The sequence below is a fragment of the Erithacus rubecula genome (assembly GCF_903797595.1).
Source record: "Erithacus rubecula genome assembly, chromosome: 3".
Taxonomy (NCBI): domain Eukaryota; kingdom Metazoa; phylum Chordata; class Aves; order Passeriformes; family Muscicapidae; genus Erithacus; species Erithacus rubecula.
In genome coordinates this window covers 98,698,079-98,712,666 of record NC_136689.1, presented here as the reverse complement: position 1 = coordinate 98,712,666, position 14,588 = coordinate 98,698,079, and the positions used below count along the sequence as shown (strand labels likewise).

The window sequence follows — 14,588 nt, the reverse complement described above, 5'->3', positions numbered from 1 at the left end:
TTACCTTCCTTTTAATAATTTTCAACTCACATGGGGTTTTCAGTTCTCTTTTTTAAAAAAATTACTCTATTTGATTAGTTATAAATATAATAAATAATAATTAATGTAATTAGCTAATGCCTTTTTTGAGACAGAAATGGCAGAATTGGTTATGTGTCTCTGCAATGCTCTAATAATATTGCATGAAAAGATTATACCATCCTCCCAAGTCTTCTGTGATATTATTTTATTACACAAGCAGAGAGTTTACTGAAGCTCTGTTAGCTACAATACCAAAATATGACTTCCTTGTTGGATTGATTGTGCACCAGGAATCAGTTTCACCTTTCCAGAATACTCTGTGCTGATATATAACCCCTTACAAGTGTAACTTGTTTTTTTTTTACCTTGGTTTTGCTTCTTTTAAATGCATACAGTTCAAAGGAACCTTGTCAAATGACTTGACATTGCTTTATGTAACAGATCCATCCTCCTTCCATTTTTATCATCTGAAATCTGAACAGGAATAGATTTGTATATTCTTTCAGATCAATGATAGATTTCCTTAAAACATGATGGAAATATTTCTAGTAAAAACTTCAGCAATGGTGAGCTCCTTTTATAATAAATACTTGAAGTCTGTCATTTAAGCCAGTTAAATTATTTAATACACGCTGTATTGGTTTTATGTAGTACTAATTTCTAATCAAAATATATGAGGGAATAAATTAAACAATTTAGGAATATATAGTTACTAATGCAACATATTCAGCAAAGCATAGCTAACAAAAAGAAATGTTTAATTAGAATTAATTGTGCTGTCATGCTCTAAGTGTAATTCGGTCCAATTGTAGGATGACAGTGCTAAAGAGCTCATTTTTGTCTGGGATGTTTATGTGTTTTAGCTAAAATTTCTTGTTCCTGTCCCTCTGGAACTTCATGTTATTTCAGGACCTATTAAAAACCAGTTTCAGTTTCAGTCTGAGACAATACCTTGAAAAAAATTGAAACTTTTTAGTGTACTGTAGACATTCCATGAAGTATGTAAGTCTGAATGTAAAACAGCTAAGTATACTGACTCAAATAATCATCATAATTGTTCAAATCACACGATTTTGTTGCTTGCAAAGGACTACCAGATCTCATTTAGTCCAGCCTTTGCTCACAGAAGATCAAGTGATAGCAGACTGCTCAAGGCCCTGTACAGTTGATTTTGAATATACATCTCCTGTGTGCATTTTTCAGGAATTTTTTTTTCACATTACTTTGCCAGTGTTGTTACAAAATGAAATCACAGATATACATCCATGTGCTGTTTACGTCTCCTGAAAATTCAGTTGTCAGGGATAAGGCAATGGTTGCAGAACAAATAGGAAACACAAGTAGATACCTGACAGAGTTTGCATACCTTTTATGACATACCTACCTCTGACATCCCTGACTATTCACAGGTCTTTCTCCTGCATTAAGAGACTTTAGGAAAAATTAATAATGTCTGATTTTTACATTGACTGTTTCACACTTTTCTTACATCTACCCTATTGCAGGTTCTCAGGCCTACTGTCAGTGAGTGTTGCTGTTCAATGAAATATGTGGCTCATCTTTCCAAGATAATGTTTTTAGTTCTGTTGTCTGAAACAATACCTTGTTATTTCTGTGCTTGTCCATTTTTATATATGAATGTTTAATATGTTTTCCACTTTAGGAAGCAACACAGTTGGTAAAAAGGTATCACAAACATTTTACTTTCAAAAACTCCTATTTGAGATATCACCTAGTTCCTTATTACAAGCTGATTCGTCCTTTTTTTTAATTATCTATAGGGGTTTACAGGAAATGTGTGATGCTCACTAATTCATTCCTACACTGAAGGCGACGCATAATGGCACTGTCTTGTTAAATAAATCGTTCTCCTCCTGAGCTACCCTGGCCTTTGCTTCAGTCTTTGGGGAAATCATGGTGGGATGATTTTTATGCCTCAGCAGTACAAATATTTAAGCAGAGCATGTCCTTCTGAGATTTTTCTTAAACCCTCTTCTTTTTTTTTTAATCTGTCAGTCCCGAGTGCTGTGCCTCTTGAATCCATTCAAGGGAGTACCTTTGAAGAGAAGATTTTTCTTCAGTGGAGAGAGCCAGCTCAAACATATGGTGTGATTACTTTGTATGAGGTATCTGGAAATTTGCCAATTTTATGTCTATTTTTGATTTTCCAAAGTGCATAATTATTTAAAAAATAATGTGTTTTTGCAGTATATGTAAAATTAACCTCATTTTAAAAACAGTAGCCATTTTAAAGTAAATACAATGTTGGAGTGAATTACCCAGCATGTCCTTGAGTTAGCAGCTTTATGAAACCTGCTATATCTATAACCATGATAGAGCATTTTATCTAGTACTCTAAATCAAATATTTAAAAGATTGGCACACAGATCTTAGCAAATTCCTTAAAAATAAGAGACATAAGACAGTGGTTGCAGTCAATGTCACATTTAGATAGGCATCATTATTGGAAGCCTATTGTAATAGAAACAAGCAGGCATAATTTTAAAAATCTAGCTTTTTTAAAATGCAAATTCAACAAAATTGTATGTTGTTAGATGTCTAAAAATCACTGCTTTTTCTCATGTGGAAGCTCTGCCTGAATACCTCTTAGAAAAAATTGACAAAAGACTGCACAGATTAAGCTGTCAGACAGTAATCACTGTTAAGCTTCTTACCTGACCTTACTACAAAATTGGTATTGAAATGCTTTGTTTAAAAAAACCCACCTAAATGAGATACAGTGTAAAAGAAAAGTTAAATTGAATGGTAACCTATTGATACTGTTTTGAAAACTATTTTATTGTAAGAGGATAAAATGTTATGAAAAAGTATGAATTGATTTTTTATAAAGCTAACAACTTTCCAGCTACCACAACAGTTGTAGGTATTCAGAAATCAGAATGTTTTAGTTAAGTGCTAATGTTGTTACTGTTGCTAGATTTATGTACATAGAAATACAGGGTGGTAGATAGAAACATTTTGTATACATGGAAACACACATTTCAGTTTAGGGACATGCTACCTTGTCTAATTCCATTGCTGAGGAGTTCACCCACTGTATCTGGGCACTTCATCCTTAAATCTATACACATACAAAATTCCATCAGCTGTATTGAGATAGAGGGGTTCATGTGAGCAATATGTTACCTTAATTTCTTTACTGGTAAAAGTTTGGACAGTTGTTGGTAGTTTAATCTGTTATCTGTCAGAATGAGAAGGGTTAGTTGTGTACTTTTGAAGGTACTTGGAGTTCAGTTTATAGATGAGGTTTTGTAGAGGATATGCCTATATCTACTGCAATAAGGTCGGCATTTATCTGAATATTATGAAAGTTTTTATTATTAATTTTCAGCACTTCATTGATGTTCTATTAGATGGCCCATATAAAAATCAATTTTCATTAGGTCAGAGGTTTTAGGAGATTGCAAGTGTTTAAGGTGTGTAGCATCGACACTTGGATGAGTCTGTGTACTGTATTATGGGCCCTTTTAATTAAAATGATATTGAATAAGTATAGTGAAAAGAATGTCAATTATCACTTTATATAATAAGGGGTTTGGAGTTATTCACATGAAAATGAAACTTTAAAAGCAAAAAGGAGGGGTGAATCATTTCTAGTTTTCTAATTTTTTAATGGCTTTCATATTTTTAGATGGCTTTCATAATTTTAAATTCTCATTACAGTGCATAGAAATCAGTAATTAATAGAAGAAGTCTGGATCAAGTTTTACTGTGAACTTAAATTTCTAATGAAAACTAAAAATACTGTTTGAATCAAGGAAGGAATTGAGGATACAATATACACTCTGCATATATTATTTAACATTTATCTTTTCTTCCCTCTAAATGAGAATCTGACCTAGGTGCAATATAATAACCTGAAAAAAATCCAAATTAGCAATTGTAATAGCTGAGCTTCAGACTCAAATAGAAGCTTTACCCAGTTTCTGAAAAATTTGCCTTAAGCTGCCCTTATCATCTTTTACAGATAACCTTATTCAGGAGAAAATGTAATTAGAGTAAAGTCAGCTGGAACTGGGGGCTGTACCCCCTCTTGGTCACTTCTCAGTTTTTAATCTGTTTGTTTTAGTTTTGTTACTGGTGCTCATCAAAACCAACATTAAGATGAGTTCAAAATACAACACTGTTGAAGCCAGCATCTTGAAGGAATTAATGTAAGCTTGAACCCATCCTTTAGAGTTGTAATCCAGCTGCCTCTAAGTCTCTGTATCTATAAAAGTAATAACTCATATGAGTTACAACTCAGTTCCTGTGCCCCTTCGTGGGATTCAGGATTTGAAGAGTATAAGAGAGTAAGATAGCTTATCATAAAATGTCTGACAGCGCATACATCAGAAGGGTTTACTGGATAAAGATGCAATCTCTGTCCATCTGCTCAAGGCAGTTTATAACTTTCTTATTCTTTTGCAGATCACCTACAAAGCAGTCAGTTCCTTTGACCCAGAAATAGATTTATCCAATCAAAGTGGACGAGTCTCAAAGCTGGGAAATGAAACACACTATCTCTTTTTTGGACTGTATCCTGGCACTACCTACTCTTTCACCATCAGAGCCAGCACAGCTAAAGGCTTTGGACCTCCAATTACAAACCAGTTCACGACTAAAATATCAGGTACTTCATCAAAGAATATTATTTCCTTATGATAATGAGTTGGCTGATTTTTTTATTGTTTACTTCTTTAGAATTTAAGAAGCAGCAAATTGAAAAAGGGAAGAACACATTCATCCTCAAAGATGTCAAAGTGACATACATTAACATACCTGAAGTGCTTATTCCAAGTGCTTAAATATTAGCTAGTATTTTGAAATTGCTGTTCACAACTGTAACATATCACTCAAGAAACCCCTGTGAATTATGTGTTTGCAGCCAGTGCCAGCTGCAGTTGCAACATTTAGCATAAGGTTTTTTTGGACCTGAAGATGAGGGCTTCATTCAGAGCTTAGTCAGCCTTGACATGATTCTAAATTAGAACAGTAACAGTGCTGGAAAATCTCTTTAATGAGCCATGAAAAAGAGTAGAGCAGAGATGCTGTACATCTAGAGCTCACTTAGAAACTGTAGTTAGCTGCCAGGCTGCCTGTGTTCTAACAGGCATGGGGACTGAAGTGGATGTGAAACTGTATTAGACAAGAACATCAGGACAAGGTTTTCAGATAACAGCAGCATGGCTGTCATTTCTGCAGATTCTTGACCAGTATTTCAAGCCCTCCCTTGAGGCAGAGGAACACTTCATTGAGGGGATGGAGTATTACTGCATTCTCCAAAATGCTTATGTAATTCATGACAAAATGTTTTGCAAAGTTATAGTTGAAATCCCTTTATTCTTCACTTCTCTGCAGTCTCCTTTAGAATTAAACTGGCAGTTCAGTAATGAACTGGTTCCTTGATCATATTTACAGAAAATTGCCTTACCTATTTTTGGTCAGCTGGGCTTTCCAGAAAGCATTTGGGTACAAAATCTTCTTTTTCTTTTACTCTCATTCTGTGTACTTCTCCCCATCCCTCATTTTCTGACCTCACTGGAATGAAAAAAATTGACAAGTATTTATCAGAAATTGAATAATTTCTCCTATCTTATAGGAGAAGACAGTTAATACAAGGTGGAAGTTACTGCCAACGCAGCTGTTTGTAGAGAAACAAAAGTGTTCATTTTCAAGTTAGACAATTAACTCTGTATGGAACATGAAACATAATTAACACTGATCAGTAAAGACAGAGGGGTTTTTTCCATCCCCTTTCCTGTACTGAGCAGAAATTTTCTCTGTCAAAAATAAATTTCTGACACGGCAAAACTTTGTATGAGTTAGGATGAATGAGACTGCCCCTTATTAAAATAAGGAATGGAGACACTTGAGTATGGATGAGAATCTGGACATTTGGGAATAGTACTGGATCTTAAATTGTTCTTTTCTAAACTAGTATGTCATCAACAACAATTCCCTAGTGGGAACAGGAATTGCAGGAGTGCTTGAGGGTGAAGTAAACCTCCCAAATCTCCATGTGGTGAGATTCTGCAGGCTGTCTTGTCTGCACTCCACTCTCTCATTGCTTCCTCTTAGTTACTGTACTAACAAGAAGTGTTTGTGCCTTGTCCATAGGTAGTTAAAACCAATCTCTGACTAAGTTAAAATAGAAAAAAAACTGTTTTATTTTTTAATATAATTGAAATGTCTCAGTTGGCATTTTAGCTGTTGGTTATGGAACCCTCTTTGCAGTGCTGGTGGCTGTGATCTCATTGTCTCACTGGAAAGCTTTGAGGCTCTTGCATGTGGCCAGTGCTCTCCATTTTGGACAAGATGTGAAACAGAACTTCTGAACATTTCTGGTTGAAAGGTTTCACTGTTTTTTAGAAGAGATTAAGTGCAATTTGACCAATTTTTGCATTTTACTCTTCTAATTCTGGACTACATTTTCTTCTGAATAAAAACCTCTAAATTTCCTGTCAAGTGTTTTGAATAGCACTCTTATGTACTGGAAATAGTTGCTGTGTTTTATTTTGCAATTACATTAATATTTCCTGTTTCCCTCTGTTTATTAATAAGTTCCTTCTTTACATGAAGGCAGTGTGGAGGAGGAAGGATCCTAATGCAGACAAGGAAAAATGGAGAGGAGAAATGTAGCCAGGGCTAAAGGTTATGACTGGGAGAACCACAACTCATAACTGGGACAGGAACATAGTTTTGGTCTTTGCAGGGACGCTAAAATTAGTAAGGAGCAAGTAGGGACTTATGAGTCATAAATTAGGAAAATCAAAAGATTTGCTAAGATACAAGCAGGAGAACAAGGTCAAGAAATGACAAAGTACTCAAAAATGTTGAGTTCCTACAGCTCTTTGTAGATACAGTTGCTGTCCATTCTTGTTTTCAGGATGGTCAGGTTGAGAATGGGGCATTATATGAACATGTCCTGGATATTCAGAATTGCAAAGTGTGCCCAAACCTTTAAAGTGGTATGTGATAGTATGACTGAAGTGGTACCCAAATTACTTAAAATTATTAGTCTAAATGTTGTGCCTTATGTTGAGGATTGTCAACAGAATAAAACCCTCTCAGCATACAGGGAGGTTTTTGAAGATTAATTTATTTGTGAAATGGTGAATAGCAATGCAAAGCAATGAAGATTTTAATGTTTTCACAGCAGACTGAGGAATTGTGGAGTACAGTACAATTCTTAATGCAGTCCTTACTTGGATATGTAGGGCACAGTGGATAAAGAGAGATAAATTAATTTACCTTTCAAGTAGATGCAGATACTGCTGGAAGAACAAAAATTATTGGAAAATACACTTGAAAATAATTTGCTGGAAGTTGATACTGTCTGTGTGTGGAGAATTATACACACTATTGGTGTGGTGCACAAAAAGTATTCAGTAAGATAAAACTGAGTGAATTGAGAAGAACTAAATGAATCTTAGAAGAATCTTCCAAAGGAAAAGGTCTTCTTCCCCACTAAATGTGGTTTGTTTTTTTTTTCAAGTGGGAATTAGTTTAGGGAAGTTAATTGCCCTGCATTATTCTGCAGTCAGAAGAGACCATTGCAATGACTACTTTATGCTTCTCTGGCCTTTAAATCTGTTAATTGTGCATGACCATTAACAAGTGAACAATAGGGATACGGCTTCCTGTCAAATAATCAAGTAACTGAGTAGCCTTCCCTCCAGTGTAATGATACCAATGTGAGCAGATGACAGCAATGAAGAAGGCAGCAATAGAAAAGGCAATAACTGAGGCATCATTTGTTTTAATCACAACTGTAAATCTTTAATGAAGACACAGTTTGCAAAAGTGCTGAATGGAGCTTCAGACTAAGATAAACTCTTGTCTTGGTGGGCAACAGACCCAGGACAGTTATAGCACTTGTTAAAATTCCAGGAAAAGCAAATTATGTGAGTTCCTCCTGATACAGCTGTCCTACTGAGAAAGCTGGGCTCATTTTCAAAAACAATAGTCACTTCAGCATGCATATTTGCAGATGTTCTTAAGATAACTTTTCATTTCCAAGTGATGGATTCTCAATAGTTTCTGCAAACTTACTCCCACTAGTATCTGTTTCCTGTCTTGAAACTAGGAGTGGGCTGATACTTCTTTATTTGAGATTTCTTGGGTTTTTTTTTCCCTGAAGTATTTAACAGTTGTCTCACACTTCCATTGTAACAGAAAGCATCTTAGACTTGTAGTATGGTCTTGTATTTGAAGAAGCTTTTAAAATTTCATATTCAAATAAAGATACAACTCTTGAAAGAAGAAATACAAGAATTATGATTTTATTTGCCTCTTTTCTTTTCTTATTCTAGCACCCTCTATGCCACCATATGAACTTGAAACACCTTTGAATCAAACTGACAGCACTGTGACAGTCTTGCTGAAACCTGCACAGAGCAGAGGCGCTCCTGTCAGGTACTGGGGGGAAAATTCTTTATGAAATTAAAAAACAAATGGATTGATTTCTTGAACGTATTTTCTGGGGATTTTCTACACAGCAATGAGTGTCTAAATTCATGTCTGTATTAGCTCTAATTAAATTAAATAACTGAGGAAAAAAAGTGCTTTGATGTTGAGTGTTCACGTATTGTTTAAAGGATTTGATCCAGATGCAAGTGGCTTGTTCTTTGAAGATAAGGAACAAAGCCATAGTTCTGTTGTCTGGGTGGCTTCTTTAAGGTAATTGCTTACTGCAGTGTTATAAGTTCAAGGGCATATCACATTTTTTATGCTGAGCTACTGTCTTTAATATTCAATCTTCTTGTTTACTTCACAGATTTAAGGTAGTCAACTCTTAGTAAGTTAGCCAATTTACACAGTATGTACTGTAACATTCATAAAGTGTTTCCAGTATTTGACCACGACAGGAGAAATAAGAATTTTAAAAAGCAACCTTTAAAACCAGTATCTTGGATTCTTCAGTGTTATAAAATATCCATTAATGAATCTCCAGTTTACAGAGGTTTATCTCCCAGATACATGGTACTGTGTAAGTTCTTCATTATTAGAATAAAGGATGCCTGATTTTCAGTGAGGAAGACAGAGAAATTGTTAGATGATTTGAAATGAGAACCAGTAATGAGTTCAATACTCTGAATAAACAAAAACAAAGATGAGAGAGAGAGAGATTTTTCAGCTATAGGGTGTTTTTCCTTTTGGGTAATTGTGTATCCTATCCTCCTTAATTATTTTATTACTGTAGGAAGAGTTTCTATCTATACGGAGTGGCTATCATATATTTTCATCCTGCTGCTGAAGTTTTTGATAATTTCTGTTCATCTGGGAAATACAGATCTGGTATTCTCATATATGCATGAATGAAAAGAAATGTTATTTGGGTTTCTTCAGAATATTCATACAGTTCTTATAATTAGGTGTTTTTACTATTAGTTATATATATTTTATGTACATAGGTCTGTGTTTTGGAAATCTTATCCAGTCGTTCATTCAGATACCTTTTTAAAAAGAAAATGTAGCACATGACAGAAGTCTAAACCACCCAAGAAAAAAAAGCAGCAAATATTAGAGCTATTTAATGAAATAAATATTTAATGAAACTGATTTAACAGGTTAGATTAGAAACAGAAGTATCTGATATTTGTCTGACTTTATCTCACAAAACTTCTGAATTCAAGCATTGGATGAGAATGATACAAGTTGGAGTTATTGTTTAAACATGAACATATTAGGCTGTTAATAAAGAAATGGTTTCATTCTTTTTATCTGCATAATGAACTAAAGATGATTGGCTCCTAGAGCAGTACTGACATATCAGAAACTCACTGACTATAGAAAGGAGCTTGTTAGGAGATGAAAGTGTGCCAAATAAGTGGATGAGTGGTTAAGGAAATAGGAGGAGAGATTTAAAGTGACATGAAGCTGTAGAACTGACAGATGAACACACAGCAGCAAATTTACTGAGGTCCTTTGCAACAGGTCTTAAAATAGAATGAAGGCTGACTGCAGACTTATAAGTAAATGCTGAGTGAAGCAGAGTGAAAATGAAAGTAAGAATTTCTTAATACTTGTAATGTTTTACAGTACATTCCACTCCCAAGCACACTGCTTGCAAAACACATTCTGCATATGGATTTTATCATCTCAGTCTGTATTCATTGGGTGTTAAAAGTTTAGTCATACTTCATTTATCCACACCACCAGGCAAGATGCCTTGTCTATTGATTCTGCTACAGCTACCAGCTTGGTTAATGCAGATATTTGAAACTGCACTAAACTTTCAGTGTAAATGACTGTTGTTGTTTTATTGATCAACACATCAACCATGACACATGAAATTCTTCAATTCCTGAGATGGAAAAGGAGAGCACAAATTCTGCCATTCACATCAACAAAGCTGATACCTGAGGTCATTCTGAAGTCCAGGCTTTTTTCTTGTGATTAAATTATTTTTCTCTTCTTAAATAAGAAAAATCCTGATATTTTATGCCACTTAGAATCTGCACACAACCACCACAACATCAAAGGAGAGAAAGTGCAATATTGATTACTTAAATGTTGATTTTAAAAAAACAGACTTTATGGAAATGTTCAGAAAGCTGTGTTTACAATGATGAAGTACACAATAATCACGAAGGCCAAATGGCGTTTCAGGTTGTTTTAGAATTCATAAGACTGGACATGATTGAAATGTATTTTGTCAGATTTTTAATACAAAAAATACTGCTTGCTTTGCCTCCATTTCAAGTCCAGCATGTTTTATGGCTGTTGCTGTCTTTGTTTCAAGGAGATTATTTTGGAATTATATATGTTTAAAGCAGTAATGCGTTCAGTAATGATGAATGTATGCACTTGTTTAACAGCTGGCTAAGCTATTTTGACTTTTAGAATGATTGTAGTTTGCAAGGCTTAAATGAAACAAGAAATGTTTAATTTAAGATTATTCCTTTGTGGAAATTGTGCAATACATGTCTTATTGCAGATATTCTCTTTTTTCAGAAATTTGAGTTTAAGGGTCAATAAAGTTTTGAATCATTTACATAAAAAGCATACAAATGCAAATATTTTTTCTATGAGGGCTCTTCAACATCTGTTGAGGGGAGACTCAAGGCAGTACCATTTGTACATTTTACTTCTTCAGGGCAACTTAGCCTAAAGTTTAGAAGACCCTGGGGCTAAATTTTCTGCAAATGTATAAATTGGTCAGTGCCATATACTCAACCAAGGAATGCTAATTTAGTGCAAAGATCTGGCTCATACACAGGAATGAAAACTGTAATGCTCAGTTACTGCACGCATTTAGTGTTATTTATACATTCATCTATGCTAGAAAGAGCTTTAGATTGTTTGTCATATTGCATTATAAAAGGTCCTTGTGACCTCCTCTGAAAAAAGTTGTCTTGCAAGGTTTTAGTTTCAGCAGGAGAATGAAGTTTTCTTTGTTGCACATATTTCTATTCAGTCTTGCCACGAAAAAGGTCAAGTGTTTCCACTTCTTTTATCTGTTTACATTAGCAGGAAAATGTTGTCCCCATACCACCCTCTTCCTGCTATTCTGTGCCACATCCTCAAAAAGCTTTAATAGTAAACATCCCGAAGATTTTGACTCAGATGACGCTGAAACTACCAGGTGATAGCAAGTCTCTGTGAGGAGCAGACTGGAGAAGTGAGCAAAATGGATAAGAAAGAAGGCAAGACCATCTAGGATCTTCTCTGCCTCATGATCTGCTTTTCAAACTACATTATTACAGAGTTTGCTCAACTGGATATGCCCCATTAAACTCTTGGGGCCAGTTAATGGCCCATTCAGCCAACCTTTCTAGTCTTACAGACACCACAGACATTTGGTACTTTCCTATTTCAGTCTGAAATGAAAGAACAGGATGACCAAATGTGTCAGCTAGCAAATCCCTGTGGATGCAATACGTGGCATTTGGGACACCAGAGTACTTCCTGCTCTGTGTGCTCTGAGTATGTGGGATCAGTCCAGCAGCATCTGGGGCTGCAAAGCCCAGACAGGACAAGAGGGAAAGAATTGCAGCAATTGCCAAGTAGTATAGTTTAAAAATATCTTAAACAAAACATGCAGAAGGAAGCAAATAAACTTTGAATTCTGTGAGTTGAAAGCTAAGTGTTCTAGAGTGAAGGTAATCTGTGTACTCTCCATGCATGCCCTTCATCACCTGTGTGCCCAACTTCTTCCACTTGCATAAATAAGAAAATAAAGCAGACATCTCTCTACTTGAAGAGCTTAATTTTGAAGCATACTTTTAATCTCTCTGCCTTGAAGAAGAAGCATTATTATTATACTTCAAAAGGCTGTAATAAGATAATAAATATTTTCCAGTACAACTGCAAACTACCATAGAAATTTCAAAGCTACTGCCTGCCTTTATTCTTGAAATGTACTATCTTTACAAAAATCACTCTCTTGGTCAGGAGATCAGCAGATTTAATTGTTTCATTGGCAATCAGGAAATCAAAAAAACAAAAACATGGCAACAGCACATGCCAATGAAGACATTGCAATATCTGCATTTTTAGCTATGTCCTCTCACAGTTCCTGCCTTGCACATTATGTAATGCTAACATGTTTTTGTAATTTCCTTCTATTCCCAGTGGCATTACATGGTAATGCAGTAATGAGAAAAAAGAAAATCCTATGTAGACACAGCTAAGGAGAAAAGTATCAGAACTGTACAGTAATCAGCAGAATTTGGAAAGCTTCCCAATAAAATAGAAAGGGAACTCTGGCCTTCCAAGAGGTCACAGATGAAACAGTCTGGATATTAGGTGTATTTATGATAAAGAAATGGACATGTTGAAATAATGTAACTATACATGTTTAAGTAGCATTACTAACTCACTAATATTCTGGAATGCCATGTTCAAAATACAACCTTTCAAATTACTGTGAGACTACAGGGTCTAAAGAGGGTGGAGGGAACTCTTTAATTTGTTTGCTGCAAGCATCCTTTCTATTGCTTAAGGGTCTGTAAACATAAAGGCCTGAATTGTGTGCCTTAGGGTCAGCTCTTTCCAAATCATAGTTTTACAACCTCTAAGGCAGCCAGTAAAGCTGTTTGAGGATGTCTGTGGTAGAGAAGGGATTGGATTCTATTAATGCTTATAATTGTCACTTCTTTATAGCAACAAGTATAATTATTTACAGCAGAAGGGTCAATTTCTCTTTCATTGAGGGAACAGTGCAGTAATTGCTTATGCTATAAAAATGCTGTAATTCTTCTTTGTTATGCAGTAGAACTTGTCCTTGGATTTTTTTACTGTGACTTGAAGTAGAATTTATGGTACCTGTTGCCTGGACATGCGTGGTGCAGCTTCACATGTCCCGTTATCTTGTTCAGAAATTTCCATTGTTCTTTTTCTGTTACTTCTAACATAGTCCCTGGGTAAAACAAGTATTGATCCTTGATTCCTTCAAGTACTAATTTGTCTCACTGAGAAATTAGTACATAATGACACCTGTCATTTAGCAATTAATAGAAATTAATCCATAATAAGTAAAGCAAGCTAGAGAAATTCAAGAATAAAAGAGAAAATAGCTTATTCCATATCTCTGAAGAGATTAATTTCAGTTTCATAACTCACTAATACTTTCTCACAGATTTTGATTATAATTAACAACTTAAAAACTTGCTGCACTGTTACAAGGCTCTGCTTTTTTTTTTTAACTTCTTTCTACATGCTGGCCTTAAGTAGGTTACAGTGGGGACCATATCTTTGAAAATTTCCTTATGATAGTCTTCTCTACATTGCTTACCTCTCATTCTGGTAGCATGATAGTCCAGTATCTATACAGGTTCTTTGTTAAGATCCTTTGAAGCACTGGTTTTTCCAGTCTCCCTCGTGAAGGCTGAAGTACAGCAACAATTGAACCAGTGAATCATTAACTCTTGGAACTCACATCTGTTTTGCTGGCTCTGGATTGCCAGCTTAAGTCAGAATTGATAAAACATGTCTTTTAAATCTAGTTACTAAAATGAACAGCTCAACCTCTGAGTATTCAAGGCACAGAATGGGGTCATTTTTCCATGATTCCTTTAAGAGGGGTGGCTGCTCAGTGCTCAGATTAATGTACTTGAGCTCAGACTTTAGGTATGCACCAGTGAATTTGTATGTCCAGTACCATTCTCTTGTGCTGAGGCCAACTGGTAAAACCATTTCATATTCATACTGCAGAGCTCCCAGTCACTAGGACCCCTAAACAGATTGCCATTTGGGAAGAGGGGTAGCTGGCCAGTGTCACAGCCCTGCTGGCAACGTTTCCAGCAATTTAACAGTGTTACATAAATAGCTTAGATAGATTTAAAGCAATTTGATGTTAGCAAGCCTGAGCCACCAACATGTTCTCAAGTGTCTTATGTTTCCAGTAAAGCAGCAGAAGCTTCCAACTAGAAGTACAAAGTTCCTGAAGCTCCTCTCAGGCAAACAGGAGACCTGAAGTCCATGTTGTTTTCTCATGGGACTTTTTGTATGTTACAATTTAGATTGTATTTAGATAAAAACGGAAATAATTGACAGAATAAAGAGAGTCTCCATTTGATTAGACAGGTTTCATCATGTACACTCTCCTAGCTCTCTGATTT

At 35.4% G+C, this 14,588-nt stretch overlaps 1 protein-coding gene across 7 annotated transcripts in view; it reads left to right on the top strand.

Annotated features, from left to right (window-relative positions):
• Window positions 1-14,588, top strand: part of PTPRM (protein tyrosine phosphatase receptor type M) — a 445,192-nt gene that overhangs the window by 237,696 nt on the left and 192,908 nt on the right. For all 7 annotated transcript variants that reach the window (XM_079300125.1, XM_079300120.1, XM_079300119.1 and 4 more), the window contains 3 exons: window positions 2,038-2,147; window positions 4,453-4,654; window positions 8,337-8,439. In XM_079300125.1, the coding sequence (XP_079156251.1) occupies window positions 2,038-2,147; window positions 4,453-4,654; window positions 8,337-8,439 (415 nt within the window). The remainder of the gene's footprint in view (window positions 1-2,037; window positions 2,148-4,452; window positions 4,655-8,336; window positions 8,440-14,588) is intronic.